Raw genomic sequence first — 16,729 nt, forward strand, 5'->3', positions numbered from 1 at the left:
CCAGGATCTGTAAAGAACTCCTCAAACTCAACACACACAAAACAGACAATCATATCAAAAAATGGACAGAAGATGTGAACAGACAATTCTCCAATGAAGACATACAAATGGCTATCAGACACATGAAAAAATGTTCATCATCACTAGCCATCAGGGAGATTCAAATTAAAACCGCATTGAGATACCACCTTACAGAAGTTAGAATGGCCAAAATTAGGAAGACAGGAAGCAACATACGTTGGAGAGGATGTGGAGAAAGGGGACCCTCTTACACTGTTGGTGAGAATACAAGTTGTTGTGGCCACTTTGGAGAACAGTGTGAGATTTCGTAAGAAAAAAAAAAAAAAAAAGAAATGAAAAACAGAACTTCCCTATGACCCTGCAATCGCATTACTGGGTATTTACCCCAAAGACACAGATGTAGTGAAACGTAGGGCAATCTGTATCCAAATGTTTATAGCAGCAATGGCCATGGTCGCCAAATTGTGGAAAGAATGAAGATGCCCTTCAATGGACGAATGGATAAGGAAGATGTGGTCCATATACACTATGGAGTATTATGCCTCCATCAGAAAGGATGAATACCCAACTTTTGTAGCAACATGGATGGGACTGAAGAGATTATGCTGAATGGACAGGTCTGACGTTATTCTGATGGTCTTCCCTCTGTAAGTAAGGAGCCTCTTTGCCCTGGAGGCTTTCAAGAGAGTATACCTACAATTATAATTCCTCAGTTTGACTATCAGGTGTTGTTAATTTTTTTTTGAATGTATAATCTTGGGTGGAGACCGTTCAGCCTCTAGTACATGAACGCTGGTTCCATTCACGATATTGGTAAAATTTTCATGAAGGACTTGTTCCACTATATCTTCTAGACTTCTTTCTTTCTCCTCCCCTTCAGGGATTCCAATAATTCTGACGTTCGAACGTTTCATGGCATCATTTATTTCCCTGATTCTGCTTTCGTGGGATCTAAGCTGTTTGTTCCAGGCTTCCTCCTGATCCTTTCTCTCTTTCTGTTTGTCTTCCAGATCACTAATTCTATCTTCTGTCTCAGTTACCCTAGCTTTGAGAGAGTTTAGATTAGATTGGAACTCATTGAGAGCATTGTGGACCTCCTCCCTGGTAGCTTTAAGCTCTGCCCTAACACTGTGAACATCCTGTCTGGTCGCTTTCAGTTCAGCCCTAATCAATTCTGTTTGGTCATCCATGGCTTTCTCCAACCTAGCTATTGCCTGGATAATTGTTAGCCTGAATTCTCTTTCCGACATATTGTCTATGTTGATAGCCGTTAGCTCTGTTGCGGAAGGTCCATCCTCTGTGTTTTTCTTCTGTTGGGCATTCCTCCTCCTAGTCATTTTGGTGGGAGAAGACTGAACAGATATAACTGGATGTATCAACTCTGGTGCAGTCAAGGTCCACCCTGGAACACTTCTGAGCAATCAGGATTCCCCACCCAAACGAGAGACAAAAGGAAAGAAAAAGGAAAAGAAGAAAAAGAAAAAGAAAGAAAAGGAAAAAGAAGAGAGAGAGAGAGAGACAGGAAAGAAATGGAAGATGAAAGAGAAGGTTCAGCCCATATGGTCCCCAAGGTAACATTTATGAAGTAGACAAACAAAAAGAGATAAAAAGACTGATACATTATATGGCAAGAGAAAGAAAAAAATATATATATATGCAAATAAAGAAAGAACCTCGTCAAAAAGAACCACAAGTGTAAAATTTATATGCTATCAGGACAAACTCAAAAAACACAGAAACACTGGTGGAAGAAAATGGGAGAGTTCTTATAAATTCTCAGTGTGTGTGAGGAAGGTTGTTTTGATTCTTCCTGGATGTATCTTGATATCTTTGTTAAAGGACTCCACTTTCCTAACATAAAGGGGATTAAAAATTGGTTTACCTATAGGGGTAGTATTGATTGGGGAAAGGGGATTACTTTGAAGTTAACTCTATATGAATATTAGAGGATAAAAATAAAAAGGAATATACTAAACTAAACTAAATTTATTTAAAAAAAAGGAATTCAAAAAATAAAAATGCAAAAGAAAAGCATAGGTGTATATATCAAAAAGTTCAGGTTAGAAAGGTATTATGGAATTTGATGTACTTTACAGCTCGCTGTGATGGTAAATAGGTTAAAAAAATTACCTATGTGTAAAATATATATATATATATATATATATATATGAACCGGAATAGTGGAAATGAGTGAATAATACAAGTTTTCCTATGGAGTAGTGGTGGTTCTCTTGTAGTCCTTTTTTTTCTTTCTTTCTTGTTTGTTTTTCTGGGGGAGGGGCCTGCCACGTGGGTTGTCAGTCAATGATGTTTCCTGAGTTGAGTCCCCCCGCCCCCCTCAAGGGGGTGGGCTCTGGGGAAACTGGTTTTTTTCAGGCTTTTGTTCTCTGGCGGTTTTTTTTGCTTGTTCACTTTTTTCCCTCTCACCTTGACCGCCTTTGATGGTTTTTGTAGTATTAGAAGAAATCAAACCACACCCTGATCTCCCTCTCAGAAAGAAGCCTCAGTCTGGGTGCAGAAGCTGAATAAATTCCCCCTTGGCCACTGGCAGTGCAGGTTCCAAGTTGCAGACCCTGGGGGGTGCAGGATCTTTTGCTCGTCCCCAAAGCCGAGGCAGTGGCGGCTGTCTGGGAGCTCCTGACTGCCAGAGAGGTTCCAAGCAGCGATCCCACACTGAGATTTTGCCGCCAGCCTGGGCTGGGAGTGCCAGGCTTGCGCACACCTCTTTTCAGAGGCGGCTGTGGGTGGGGCGCGTGTCTGGGGCACTGAGAATGGGGCGCTGGTCCGTAAGCCCCAGTCTGGGCTTTTGCACGCCTCTGTCCGGGGAAGAGTTTCGCGCACACCCTACTTAGGCTTTGAAACATGGCGCGGGTCAAGGAGCGCCCGCCAGGCCTCAGTAACCCAGGGGTGCTGGAGGGACGTACGCCCGCATCTCAAGCTTTGTGGTAGGGCTAGCGCGGGTTCTGCAGACCTTGCAGCTCCCATCCCCTCACAGGAGCCGGAACCCCGCGCTCTGGGGCGCGCTGGCGGCTTAGGGACCAGGAGCTGGTTTCTCCACCGCACTCTCTCTGCCTCCAAGCCGGGGAGGCCGTCTGGGACCGGGAACTTAAGCCCCTGTCCCTAGCCGCCCCGATTCCCACAGTTTCCCCCCGCGATCCTTTGCTCTTTTGGAGTGCTTTCAACCAGTCTCCAAGTTAATGCTGGTCCCCAGACGCAGGGCACTCTCGCTCGTATTGGGGTATTACTTTCCCACCGGTCGCCTCTGGTGGCTCCCTCCCCCTTTTGTTTATCTTCCGATATCAGTCCGCAGTTCCCATTCCACTTTACCTGCTCACTGGCGTCTTCTGCCCCTGTAGAGATCCAGACGTGTATAATTCTGATCTCAGGCTGATTTCATGGGTGATCGGAGTTCTTTAGTAGGTAATCAGCTCACTTTGGAGTACCAGCTGAAAAGATGCCTCTTCCTACTACCCCGCCATCTTGTTCCCCCCCCCCCCGAGGATGCTTTTTCTAATCTGTAGTCTTGTCAAGTATCATTATGACATATTGAGTGGATTTATTTGGGGGTCTCTATTTCATTCCAATGTGCCCCTGCCTATTTTTATGTCAGCACCATTCTGTTTGCTTAGTGAAGTGACTTAATATATTTGAAAGTCAGCATCTTTGGAGTCACCACTTTCTTCCCCATACTCAAGAATGCATTGGCTATTTGTGTTCCTTTGTGGTTCCACATTGATTCTTAGCAGTTTTTATATTTTTCTAAGCCAACATTTTGGGTTTTTTTCGGTATTTCATTGAATCTGTACGTCATTTATTCTAGGAACTGTGGGTTCACCTTACTCTCTTAGTGTTCATAGGCCTCCAATAGTGCCTGGCAGGTGTGCGCATGCCTGGGAACTTCTTACATAAATAAATGGTTCTATAAGGCAAGCAACTGATGCCAGAGAAAGGATCGGGGGGCAGGGATGGTGTCTAGGTCATTGTTGGCTTTTAGTGCTGTGCTATTCAGGAAGAAATCTGTCTACAATCCATTTTACACAGTTATTTCTTAACTAAATGAACTATACTAAAATCATAAAAGAAAAGAACACTGACACTTTCTCACTCGCCCTAGCCACATGTCAAGTGTCCCTTACGTGCTGTAATTTCAGATTCTGATATTTGGAGTGGAGAGATGTAAAGAGCATGCATAGCTGACACTGAGGTGATTCGTACGCATCTCGGACTCATTAGAAGGTCTGAAACTCTGATCTCTGTCTCCCTGAAGGATTCTGACTCCACCGGCCCTGTGAACATTTGACAACATACCAGAAAGGTTAGGCAGATGCTGCAAAGCCCACAGCCATCTCAAGTAATGTGGAAGGAATGGGTGAGTCACTCTCTCCAGTGACAGGATTGCTCCTGTTTCAGTTCCTACAGATTTGCATGTAGAGAACATCCATGACTCCAGAAGTGAGGAGAAAGTCTCTTCAAGTAGGGAACAACACAGAGGAAGGGAACAGGGGGACAGGGCACCTGGGAATATGGTGTTTCCCCTGCCACCCTGGAGAATGAAGAAGGTGGGTAAATAATCAGAAAGTAAAGGGAAACACTGGCAACAGGTCTGATTTGTTCAATTCATATTTTCTGATTTAAAAGAACAGAAATGATGTCCATGGGCCTTCTGTGTATACTGGGTTTGTAATCACCCCTACTTGGTTTGTTATTTTAATGACCTTTCCCATAAAACCTGACCTTTTCTGACTTTGCTGCTGCCAAATGTCAAAGCTTGGGTTTTTTTTGTTGCCACGTCTAAGGAATTGTGCATAAAAGATTTTGGATCTTTCTTGGCATTGGCTTACAATGGACATAACTTAGTGGCCACAACAACCCTCTCCTGTGTAAGAGAAACAGAATACTAAGTTCTAGTGTAAGCAAGGAGGTGGAATACAGGTAAACTCTCTTTCTCATAATGTTCAGTACTTATACCCAACTTTCCTCATTCTGTCCTGTTTGTTTCACATTAAAGTGGACTCCCAGAGCTGGAGAAGGTAAAGTATACTTCCTCTGGGTTTACTACATAGACTCCTGTGTCCCTTTGCTTCTGCCAGCCTTTACACTCACCTGATTCTGACCTGTGAACATGCGTCAAGGAGAGAGGGGCCCCTATGCAGCTGCCCTGGAGACCCTCTGTAGTGGGCCAGGGTTCTCAAGGCCTGTGTGAAGGTACTGCTGGGTCTGATTCACACACTTCCTGTCACAGCCCCGCTAAACTGTCACCATGTGTTCTCTAAGCATAGGACAGAGTCTCTTGGAAGAAGGGCCAGGGAGTCACTGCTCCTCTCACAACCCACCTCTCTGTGTTTACAGCACCGGCCAAGCTCCACACTCCACACTCATGCCCATCCTGAAAACGTTCCTCAGATCTGCCCAGGGAACTATGCACACACACAACACACACCCCTGTCCTCTCACTGCAAGACTCAGCAGGACCACTGGCAGAACCCTCTGTTTCAGTGACCACACCACTGGACAATTTCCAGGGCTGCACTTAAAAAAAATCAGGAGCATTGAACAAGTTACTGTGCTCTCATTTCCATTCAATCTCTGTAACACTCCTGGAAAAAGAGGACATTGTGTCAGCCTGAAACATGTCCCTAGGAAGGTTATTTCAGTCACTAGGCAGACATGGGTTATGTGGAGGTAGTTGACAATCTCTCTCTGCATTTCCCCAGCAATCCCAGATCCATGACAGCTGCTTTGGACACAAAGAGATTAGGGGATTGATTCCATGGGAATTAGTATATCTCTTCTCTTTCATTGGTTGTCCCATATTTGACAGCAATATGATTGGTGGAGCTTGGCAGGCATAAGAACATGGAGCATAATTAGAGGAGGAGTAGGAAGGAAAGAGGGATGGAGAGGAGCAAGGATGGAGAAAGACACAGTCCTGCATAGACAGTCATGGGGGCAGTGATTGCCCAGGAGGGACAGGAAGACACAGACTTTATTCCTGGTAATGGAGAGAACCTGAAAGGGGAGAAGCAGGTGGGAGACCAGAGACCTACTTCCACCCTGTAGAGATAAAGTGACAAAGTTGAGAAAGGACTCAGAGCTGAGGCCCCATCCAACTGAGTTAAGAGCCAATCATCCCCGAGCAGCAGGTCACAGATCATCAGCTCCACTAACTCCCATTTGTACACTCTCAAGGCCTCCCCAGCATCACTGCTGCTCTCTTAACTGGAAAAATGTTTCCATGGATGAAGAGGATTCTGATGGAAGGAGCAACAATGGCCCTGTAATTCATATCCATCTCCATCTCCATCTCTTGCACTTCCCCTCTCTTCTGTCCATAAGCACCTCCTCCTAGCTCTTCCCCATTCCCTGTTTTTATGAGGCCTGCCCTGGAGGACCTGGTTTTCTGAAGGCACTGAGGCTTTGCATCTGCATTGTTAATGAAGTCACTCTGAAGCCCTCCTCACCTCTTTCTTAGCATCACTCTGACCCCTCACCACTGTGTCTGGGAAGCAGTCCTGAACAGCTGAGCAGTAAGCAGGGCTGGGAGTTGGAAAGGCACAGTTCAACCTGCCTGAGGGGTCCTGGAGGGAGGATGGGCCTGGTTGTCCCCATTTGATTATATCCTGCCTGATAGTCTGTGGTCATGACCCTTTCTTCTCTTCCTTTCAGATCTCAAGAAACTTCCCTTCAATAGGCATGAGAGAAACAACAAGGGAAGTAGAAGAGAGGACTTAAGAATGGGGTGAGTTGGGCAGGAAAAGGGGGAGACAAACATGCACACATGTTCTCCATCACTTCCCTGAATGGTTGACACCTCAGGATACCACAGAAAACCTGGGGTGCTGCCCTATCATCTTCACACAAGAAGGAGACTAGTAAAAGTTCACAGTTCTTGTAGACACTAGGATGTCCTGAACACATCCCCTGGAGAACCTGAACCTGATCTGTACAATTCCCTATGGTGGTTGGGCTATGTCATCCAGCAGCTGCTGAACTTGGAGGAAGGGCAGTGGGTGCCTGGAGGGACACCAGGAGATCCCAGACAGCCTATGCATTGTGCTCTTCTAGAAAAGAGTTCTGGGAACTGTTGATCTCCTCAATCTGTAGTACCCATGGCTACCCCCTTCCATCCTGCAGACAGTAGTTCCCCCAGGACATCACTAGCTACAAGAGAGAGTGGTGGGGTGACCTCATCTCCCACTTCAGGCATCTCAGATATGAGCAAACAAGAAAGGTCCCTGGTCTCATGTGAGAAAAACAGCTCACAGCACCCAGTGCTACATCTCTGTGGGTACAGAGTAAGCCCAAGTATCAGGCTTATATGTGTTGGACTACCAGTCACTCGGGAGCTGTACTATTCTTCAGGTCCCCTGAGCCTCCAAGAAGCCTCATGGGAGGTAGAAGTTTACCTTATTGCACCATTTCACAATGTGAGTTTGATATTCCTCTTATTCTCTTCAAGCTGTAGGCAAGATCATCAGGGGAAGGCCACCCTGCCTGCTCCCAACTTGCCCATGCCATGCCCACAGTGTTTGGACTCTGAAAAAAATTACTTCCCATGGGAGTCACCTGCAGCACACACGTGTGCAAAGTTTTCTCCACAGAGAAGGGCATGTTGGGGGATCTCAGAGAGTTTGGGGAAGGGACAGTCAAGCAAGATGAAGACCCAACAGTCACAGAGGATGATGCCCAGGGAAGGGGCCTGAGGGAACCTGGGGGTGTAGCCATCATTCAGCCCCAGTGGTCCCATGGGAAGCTTCTCTTTCTTCCTGTCACACATGGGACTTGCAGGGAAACCTCCAGCTCAAGACCTCAGAAATCATATCCAACACTAACCCACAGGCCTCTTGTAAGAGCTTCCCCAGACCACATGCCATGTGCTATATCATACAACTCCACCTTCTCTCTCCACCAGCTACATAGCAGGATAGTCTGCCCACAAGCCAGATGCTCCGGATTCCTCAGAGGTCCTCAGAGAAATTTAGCATAGAGGGTCCTGGGGATCCATCTGCTGCTTCGATACTGGTCCAGAAGAAGAGTTGGCCTGAAAAGATTGCACACTGAACAATGGAGAATAAATACGCCTGAAGGAACTGTTCTCTTGAACCTGACCTTTGTGGTCCTCAAAAACTGAAGACTCCTGCATCCAAAGAGAAGATGTAACTGGGACCCCTACAGACAAGTAAAAGGGACCCTCTGAATCAGCCACCACACAGAGAGCTGTCCAGTCACTGCTGATGACTGACATTCTGAGAACGAGGCAATACTCTGGGCCTTCAACAGTCCACTGTGTGGTAAGCCTGGGACCACCTGGGACTATGGGGCTAAGCGGCCTACCAGTCTTTTCCCCTGTCTGCTGCAGGGGCTACTCCTCCTCCCCCTATTTCTCCAGACCCCAGGAAGAGTGCAGAGCATGAGTGATGCAGGAAGAAGTAGGACTGCCAGGGCCCTGTGATCACCCTGGAATCTATCTGTTGTGCAGCAGCTACTCTAGTTGTATCACCCTGTGGCACAGTCCCTGAATTGCCCCTGTTGCTTCCATGCACAGGACTCTGACCATTGTTGGGTCCAACACTGGAACTGGTACCACAAAACAGGACCACATCAGCCTGTGTGTTTCTGCAGCAGCAATAAGTTGAGGGAAGAGAGACTGCCCCTAATCTGAGTTTGGCCTTTGGGACACCCAGACACCACAACAGAGTAACTGGGGCTTCAATTGTCATGCCATAACTTGGGGAAAACTTGGGCCTGAATGGCTAGGATGTTAGAGATCTAGAACTCACAGAAATATGATCAAAAATTCATTTGTAATCTAATTAAAGCATTTAACTTTTCTCTCTTCCTGAACACTCAAACTCAAAAGGTCTCAGTAAGTATTCGTACTTCCATGGCAATCATCATGATTTGCATGAGTTCAAAAAGAATCTGTTCTCCTTGTAACAGGACATCATTGGAAACATGGGTTATTTTACCAAGGCTTGGATGGAACTGTCGACTTTGAGAGAGAAATGGATAGACTCAGATAGGACCATATGGCTTTAAGGAACTAAGGATGACTTTATGAAGACTGGAGTCATCAAAACCCTTGTGAATGTTGGCCTGACACATTGATCCAGAGTTCCCAGTAGCCTCAACAGGTGCATAAAGAATGCCACATCCTGTCAGATGCAGTTACCTCAGTATATATCAGGGACCTCAGGCAGAGTAATCTTCCCAAATCTACAAGTACTGCAGACATTTCTGATGGCAAGTCTTTCCCTTGGCTTCTGGTCTGAAAGGCCATGAAAAGTTCAACCCAGATATTTCTCAGAAAAGTTCCAGCAAAGCAGATTCTAAAAGATCAACATGACCCATCACTATTCCTGCTGAACTTACATAAATAATTAGGCCAAGAGTGTTAAAAATGGACTTGTTTTATTCCTGATTTGGCCAGCTCTGGAAATTATTGTTAGTTTAAAGACAAAAATTGTTTCAAGGGGCGCTTGGATGGTTCAGTGGGTACAGCCGCTGCCTTTGGCTTAGGTCATGATCTCAGGGTCCTGGGACTGAGCCTTGCATTGGGCTCCCTGCTCAGCAGGGATCCTGCTTCCCCTTCTCTCTCTCCCTGCCACTCTGCCTACTTGTGATCTCTGTCTCTGGCAAAGAACTAAATAAAATATTTAAAAATCTGTTTCAACAACCCACATTTGAGGACGTTAAATTCTAACTCTGGTTGTCTTCATTTTTTTTCATTTATTTATTTTCAGCATAACAGTATCATTATTTTTTCACCACACCAAGTGCCCCATGCAATCCGTACCCTGTATAATACTCACCACCTGGTACCACAACCTCCCACCCCCCGCCACTTCAAAGCCATGAGATTGTTTTTCAGAGTCCACAGTCTCTCATGATTTACCTCCCCTTCCAATATGCCCTAGCCCCCTTCTCTCTAACTCCCCATGTCCTCCATGCTTTTTGTTATGCTCCACAAATAAGTGAAATCATATGATAATTGACTCTCTCTGCTTGACTTATTTCACTCAGCATAATCTCTTCCAGTCCCGTCCATGTTGCTACAAAAGTTGGTTATTCGTCCTTTCTGATGGAGGCATAATACTCCATAGTGTATATGGACCACATCTTCCTTATCCATTCATCCATTGAAGGGCATCTTGGTTCTTTCCATAGTTTGGCGACCATGGCCATTGCTGCTATAAACATTGGGGTACAGATAGCCCTTCTTTTCACTACATCGGTATCTTTGGAATAAATACCCAGGGGTGCAATGGCAGGGTCATAGGAAAGTTCTATTTTTAATTTCTTGAGGAATCTCCACACTGTTCTCCAAAGAGGCTGCACCAATTTGCATTCCCACCAACAGTGTAAGAGGTTTCCCCTGTCTCCACATCCTCTCCAACACATGTTGTTTCCTGTCTTGCTAATTTTGGCCATTCTAACTGGTGTAAGGTGATATCTCAATGTGGTTTTAATTTGAATCTCCCTGAGGGCTAATGATGACGAACATTTTTTAATGTGTCTGATAGGCATTTGTATGTCTTTATTGGAGAAGTGTCTGTTCATATCTTCCGCCCATTTTTTGATATGATTATCTGTTTCGTGTGGGTTGAGTTTGAGGAGTTCATTATAGATCCTGGATATCAACCTTTTGTCTGTACTGTCATTTGCAAATATCTTCTCTGAAGCTATTTCAGAAAATTGGAGCAGAAGGAAAACTTCCTGACTCTTTCTATGAAGCCAGCATTACCCTGATCCCAAAACCAGGTAAAGACCCTACCAGAAGGAGAATTTCAGACCAATATCACTGATGAATATGGATGCTAAGATTCTCAACAAGATCCTAGCCAACAGGATCCAACAGCACATTCAAAAGATTATCCACCATGACCAGGTGGGATTCATCCCTGGGCTACAAGGATGGTTCAACATTCACAAATCAATCAATGTGATAGAACAAATTAATAAGAGAAGAGAGAAGAACCACATGGTCCTCTCAACCGATGCAGAAAAAGCATTTGACAAAATCCAGCATCCGTTCCTGATTAAAACGCTTCAAAGTATAGGGATAGAGGGAACATTCCTGAACCTCATCAAATCTATCTATGAAAGACCCACAGCAAATATCATCCTCAATGGGAAAATGCTTGCGTCCTTCCCGTTGAGATCAGGAACACAACAAGGACGCCCACTCTCACCACTCTTGTTCAACATTGTATTAGAAGTCCAAGCAACAGCAATCAGACAACAAAGGGAAATAGAGGGTATCCAAATTGGTAATGAAGAAGTCAAACTCTCTCTCTTCGCAGATGACATGATTCTATATATGGAAAACCCAAAAGATCTATATCCAGGATCTATAATGAACTCCTCAAACTCAACACACACACAAAACAGGCAAACACATCAAAAAATGGGCAGAAGATATGAACAGACACTTCTCCAATAAAGACATACAAATGGCTATCAGACACATGAAAAAATGTTCATCATCATTAGCCCTCAGGGAGATTCAAGTTAAAACCACATTGAGATACACCAGTTAGAATAGCCAAAATTAACAAAACAGGAAACAACATGTGTTGGAGAGGATGTGGAGAAAGGGGAACCCTCTTACACTGTTGGTGGGAATGCAAGTTGGTGCAGCCTCTTTGGAGAACAGTGTGGAGATTCCTCAAGAAATTAAAAATAGAGCTTTCCTATGACCCTGCAATTGCACTCCTGGGTATTTTCCCCAAAGACACAGATGTCGTGAAAAGAAGGGCCATCTGTACCCCAATGTTTATAGCAGCAATGGCCACGGTCGCCAAACTATGGAAAGAACCAAGATGCCCTTCAACTGACGAATGGATAAAGAAGATGTGGTCCATATACATTATGGCATATTATGCCTCTATCAGAAAGGATGAATACCCACTTTTGTAGCAACATGGATGGGACTGGAAGAGATTATGCTGAGTGAAATAAGTCAAGCAGAGGGAGTCAATTATCATATGGCTTCACTTATTTGTGGAGCATAACAAATATCATGGAGGACAAGGGGTGTTAGAGAGGAGAAGGGAGTTGGGGTAATTTGGAAGGGGAGGTGAATCACGAGAGACTATAGACTCTGGAAAACAACCTGAGGGGTTTGAAGTGGCGGGGGGTGGGAGGTTGGGGTACCAGGTGGTGGGTATTATAGAGGGCACGGATTGCATGGAGTACTGGGTGTGGTGCAAAAATAATGAATACTGTTACACTGAAAAAAAATAAAATTAAATAAAAAAATAAAAATAGGTAAGCTCTAATTTCTTGAGGAATCTCCACACTGTTCTCCAAAGAGGCTGCACCAACTTGCATTCCCACCAACAGTGTAAGAGGGTTCCCCTTTCGCCACATCAAGAAGGGCCATCTGTACCCCAATGTTTATAGCAGAAATGGCCACGGTCGCTAAACTATGGAAAGAACCAAGATGCCCTTCAACGGATGAATGGATAAGGAAGATGTGGTCCATATACACTATGGAGTATTATGCCTCCATCAGAAAGGATGAATACCCAACTTTTGTAGCAACATGGACGGGACTGGAAGAGATTATGCTGAGTGAAAGAAGTCATGCAGAGAGAGTCAATTATCACATGGTTTCACTTATTTGTGGAGCATAACCAATAGCATGGAGGACATGGGGAGTTAGAGAGGAGAAGGGAGTTGGGGGAAATTGGAAGGGGAGGTGAATCATGAGAGACTATGGACTCTGAAAAACAATCTGAGGGGTTTGAAGTGGTGGGGGGGTGGGAAGTTGGGGTACCAGGTGGTGGGTATTATAGAGGGCACGGCTTGCATGGAGCACTGGGTGTGGTGAAAAAATAATGAATACTGTTTTTCTGAAAATAAATAAATAAATAATAATTAAAAAAAAAAAAAAAAGAAAGGGGTTCTAGTCTCAGTTCTCATTGATCAGGGACTTGGATGAGCCCTGACATGCTATTTAAAGAAAGGCAATGATAAATGGCCTCATTTTTAGACCTCAGCCATGTGAAGATCTGGAAGCCAGAGTTGCCAGGCATGGAGTCAGTGATTGATCAGGATCCTCAGAGGGTCTAACCATCAGATAGATGAAGTTTTGGTCTATCATTCATGGGAAGTGTTGGTACCAAGACACATATTGAACAGGGCTGATGTGTCCTGATTCAGACATAACTGAATTCTATAACCCTGTTTCTACCCTGAGTTGTCATGGACTCTTTCATCAGGAGAGGTTGCCCCTGGAACTGAGGAATTTGTGCTCACTTTAGGAAATCACACAATATCTTGCTCCTAGGGACAGACTTCAAGTAAAAAAAATAATAAGAGAAAGTGGAAAGACTTTGTAGATAAATTCCTTGAGGTGAGTCTCAGACCCCAGTTTATATTAAAAAAAAAAAAAGGGAGTAGCGTGCTGCATAGGGAGTCCCATTGCTGTGGGACAGCAGGTTTTTGTCTCACTTCCCTAAAGGCCTGGAGCACTGTGTGAGAATTGAGACTTAGGTCATAGGTCTGACAGTAATAATCACCCTCATCTTCAGCCTGGAGCCCAGTGATGGTCAGAGAGCCTGAGTTACCAGCACTGGAACCAGAAAATCGGTCAGGGATACCTGAGGGTTGATTGCTACCAGCATATATGAGGAGTTTAGGAGCTTTTCCTGGGAGTTGTTGGTACCAGTTTACACCTAATATACTGTTATATGAGTTTCCAGAGCAGGTGATGGTTACCTTCTGGCCCAGGGCCCCAGAAACTGAAGGTGGCTGAGTTAGCACAGCCCAGGACCCTGGAATGGGGAGAGACACAAAGTCAGTGATAATCAGTTCTGAAGAGAAGAGAAGGAAATAATGTCTATGTATTCTCCCAGGGCCCCTTCCCCTACATCCAGTCACCTGTGCAATGAATGAGGAGGGTAAAGAAGAGATGGTACCAGGCCATTGTGGAGACCATCATCAATTCTGCCTTCTGTGACCACAGCTGAGCAGAGCCTCCCCTAATCTCTCCCTTCCCCTTTTCATCCTCTGAGAGAGGGAGGGAGCAAACATGCAAATGAAACTCACAGCTTTCTGACCTCTCATAGACTCTGCGTTATTTCCCTCTGTTTGAACATGTAAGGGGAGTATGTAGGGGAGGGGCTGTGTGGGGTCAGGGGGTGAGGTGTTTACAGTTGAGAGTCATGAAAAAGAAGGAACAGGACTTTCCAGATGATAAGTTCCTGTGCTGTTCAACCCTGGCTCCTCAGAAATAGGTGAGTGGCACCCACTGGTGTCCAGTCCCAAACACAGCTTTGTGTGACATAGTGGCAGAATGGATCCATCAGAGAGACTCCTGCCTCCCCACTTTACTGTTCACTGTCTCCTTCTTCAGGGCCAGGCTATGTGCCTCCATATAGAAACTTCCAAATAAGGGCACCTTTTGCTCTACTCTTCTTCCAAATAGTGAATGTATCCACAGCTCCCTTGGCTGTGTAAGGGGCAGGAATGGGGTGCTGACTCTTGTATAACCACATAGATGAGGATCAGGTGCAGAACAGTGATGGGTCCACAGTGAAACATGACCATTTATGTAAAATAGGCTGATTTCCTCCCTTTTATCTGATTCCTCTCTGGCTTCCAGAGTTCTCCTCTCCCAAAAGTTCCCTCAGTATGAAGGAGACAAGGACATAAGAAAAATTATTTTATATTTCCAAATATGCAGGTGATCCTGTCTCCATGGATTCTTTCAATCCTCATCATAATTACAGTATCAGCTAATTGTTGAGGAGCAAAATCAATAGATTCTATGTGCAAATGCTGAAAAGTGGATAAACACATCACTTTTAGAAAAAATACATTATTTTTAATTTTATATTAAAGAGGACTGAGTGGGTATGTTGGAAGCTGAAATGCAGACTCTGGGCTTGATAGCAGGAAGGAGACTATGACAGGTTGCATGAAGCTCTATTTTCGGGGTCATTCTCCTCCCTAGAGATGGAACCTGGAGACAGGAAACTAGAGAAAAATCATTTTCAGTGTTCTCTGAAATCCTGTGTGGAGAATGAATTCAGACCTCAAGAGTCAGAGATAGAGCCTGAAGACCTGAGGCATAGGGGATCAAGGAGGATAAGTGGAGTGAGGGTGTGCCATTGAGAGTCTGTAGGATCTGGTACAAGTTCATGTGTACTCTTTCAGAGACAGCCGACTATGTCTGTGACCTGGGTCCTTATCATTATATTAGCTGTGGATACAACAGTAGTAACACAAGGTCACACTTTATGGAATAAGACTGTGTAACTGATTTGAATAAATGTTTGCTGGGTATCTTTATTCATTTTCCAGACCCTGTGGTGATCTACACTTGGTCTCTTTTACCTGTTCCATCAGTATGTTCCTATGATGCTTGATTCAAGAGTGTTCATTTATTCAAGAAACACAAGTGTGTTTCCTTTGTTTAAGTACAGATATTTCTGCAGGTGAGTCCCCCTTCCTCATTTTTCTTCAGGTTAGTTTATCACTGAAAAAAATGCTCATGGCCATTATCTGTCTGCATAGAGATTTATGTCTCACTTCCTCATTATCTGAGACACTGTGAGTAATGATGACAGATCCCACTGCCATGAAGCCTGCTTGGGCCAAGACATCTTTGGATACAGAGTAGTGACTTGGGACTCTGGAGACTTGGTGCTTATATGAGTCTGTTTAGTACAGGAGATACAGGGAAGGGCTCCTGTGCTTCTGTTGGAACCAGCTTATAGCATAGTTGCCAACACTGAAGTCAATGCTCATGGTTCAGGTGAGTCTGGCTGATGACCCTGAATGCAGAGAGGGAGGGTGGTTGGGTTGACACAGGCTGGGACAGGGAAACCACAAGCACAGACACTAATTGGTGATATGGCACAGGAGCAAGGTAAATTTCCTTGTGTCTCTAAGACAGAGTGGTTGACACAGGATGGTGGGCTGTCCTGTGTCCCTGAAATCTGTCCCTACCTGTGCAGTGAGACAGGAGCATGAGGAGGACAGGTATCAAGGCCCTGGTCTGGACACAAACCCTAATTGTGACACTATTATGGGATGATTAAGGCCTATTTTCTTCTCCACCTTCTGTACATGGGGTACACCCAATGACTGCCCAGCTGCTCCCTGAATTCTGGTCCTGGACCTCAGCTCACACCACATGCTAAAGAAGATAGCCATTGACTTCATCCCCCAAGACATTCCTGCGAGGAAGCCTCTTCTCAGACTACACAGAGGCCCCTGCTCAGGGGACATTGTGGGGTCAGAGAGGACACAGCTGCTGAGTCCCCAGGAAGCACCTTACTTAGACCCCATACACAGTCTCCTTTAAATAGTTCTCACTAAATAGGGGTCTAAGGAGCACAGGATAATCTCATTCTACCACCTGCTAGTCACAGGGAATACACTTCACCATGCCCCAAACCCTGAGAGCCCAGATAGTGCCTATAGCTCAACATGTCTGATTTATAGATGCTGTAATCCTTTAAGCCTGCCAATGATACTGCAGGGTCTCACTCTCAGAAAGGACCCTGTTCTATAGGAATGTACATATAGAACATGAACATTACTAAAAGAAAAACAAAATGAAACAAAACAAACAAACAACAAACAAAAGCCCACAAACTTCTTGAATGGAGCTCAGAGAGCAATAGGGGGGAGCTTTCATGTCTACCACTCCTTAACTGCACACCCGACAGAATATAGATCTTGCAAGTCTACA

General features: G+C 44.9%; 1 protein-coding gene across 1 annotated transcript in view; it reads right to left on the reverse strand.

The window, feature by feature from the left end:
- The window catches only part of LOC122903652 (immunoglobulin lambda-1 light chain-like), a 1,198,107-nt gene extending 1,184,091 nt beyond the window's left edge, over nt 1-14,016 (reverse strand). The window contains exons 1-2 of the mRNA XM_044244435.1: nt 13,909-14,016; nt 13,508-13,802 (exon numbers count right to left, since the gene is read on the reverse strand). Of these exons, the coding sequence (XP_044100370.1) occupies nt 13,508-13,802; nt 13,909-13,969 (356 nt within the window). The 5' untranslated portion in view covers nt 13,970-14,016. The remainder of the gene's footprint in view (nt 1-13,507; nt 13,803-13,908) is intronic.
- Between the last annotated feature and the right edge of the window lie 2,713 nt (nt 14,017-16,729).

The sequence above is a fragment of the Neovison vison genome, chromosome 3 (genome assembly GCF_020171115.1).
Source record: "Neovison vison isolate M4711 chromosome 3, ASM_NN_V1, whole genome shotgun sequence".
Taxonomy (NCBI): Eukaryota; Metazoa; Chordata; class Mammalia; order Carnivora; family Mustelidae; genus Neogale; species Neogale vison.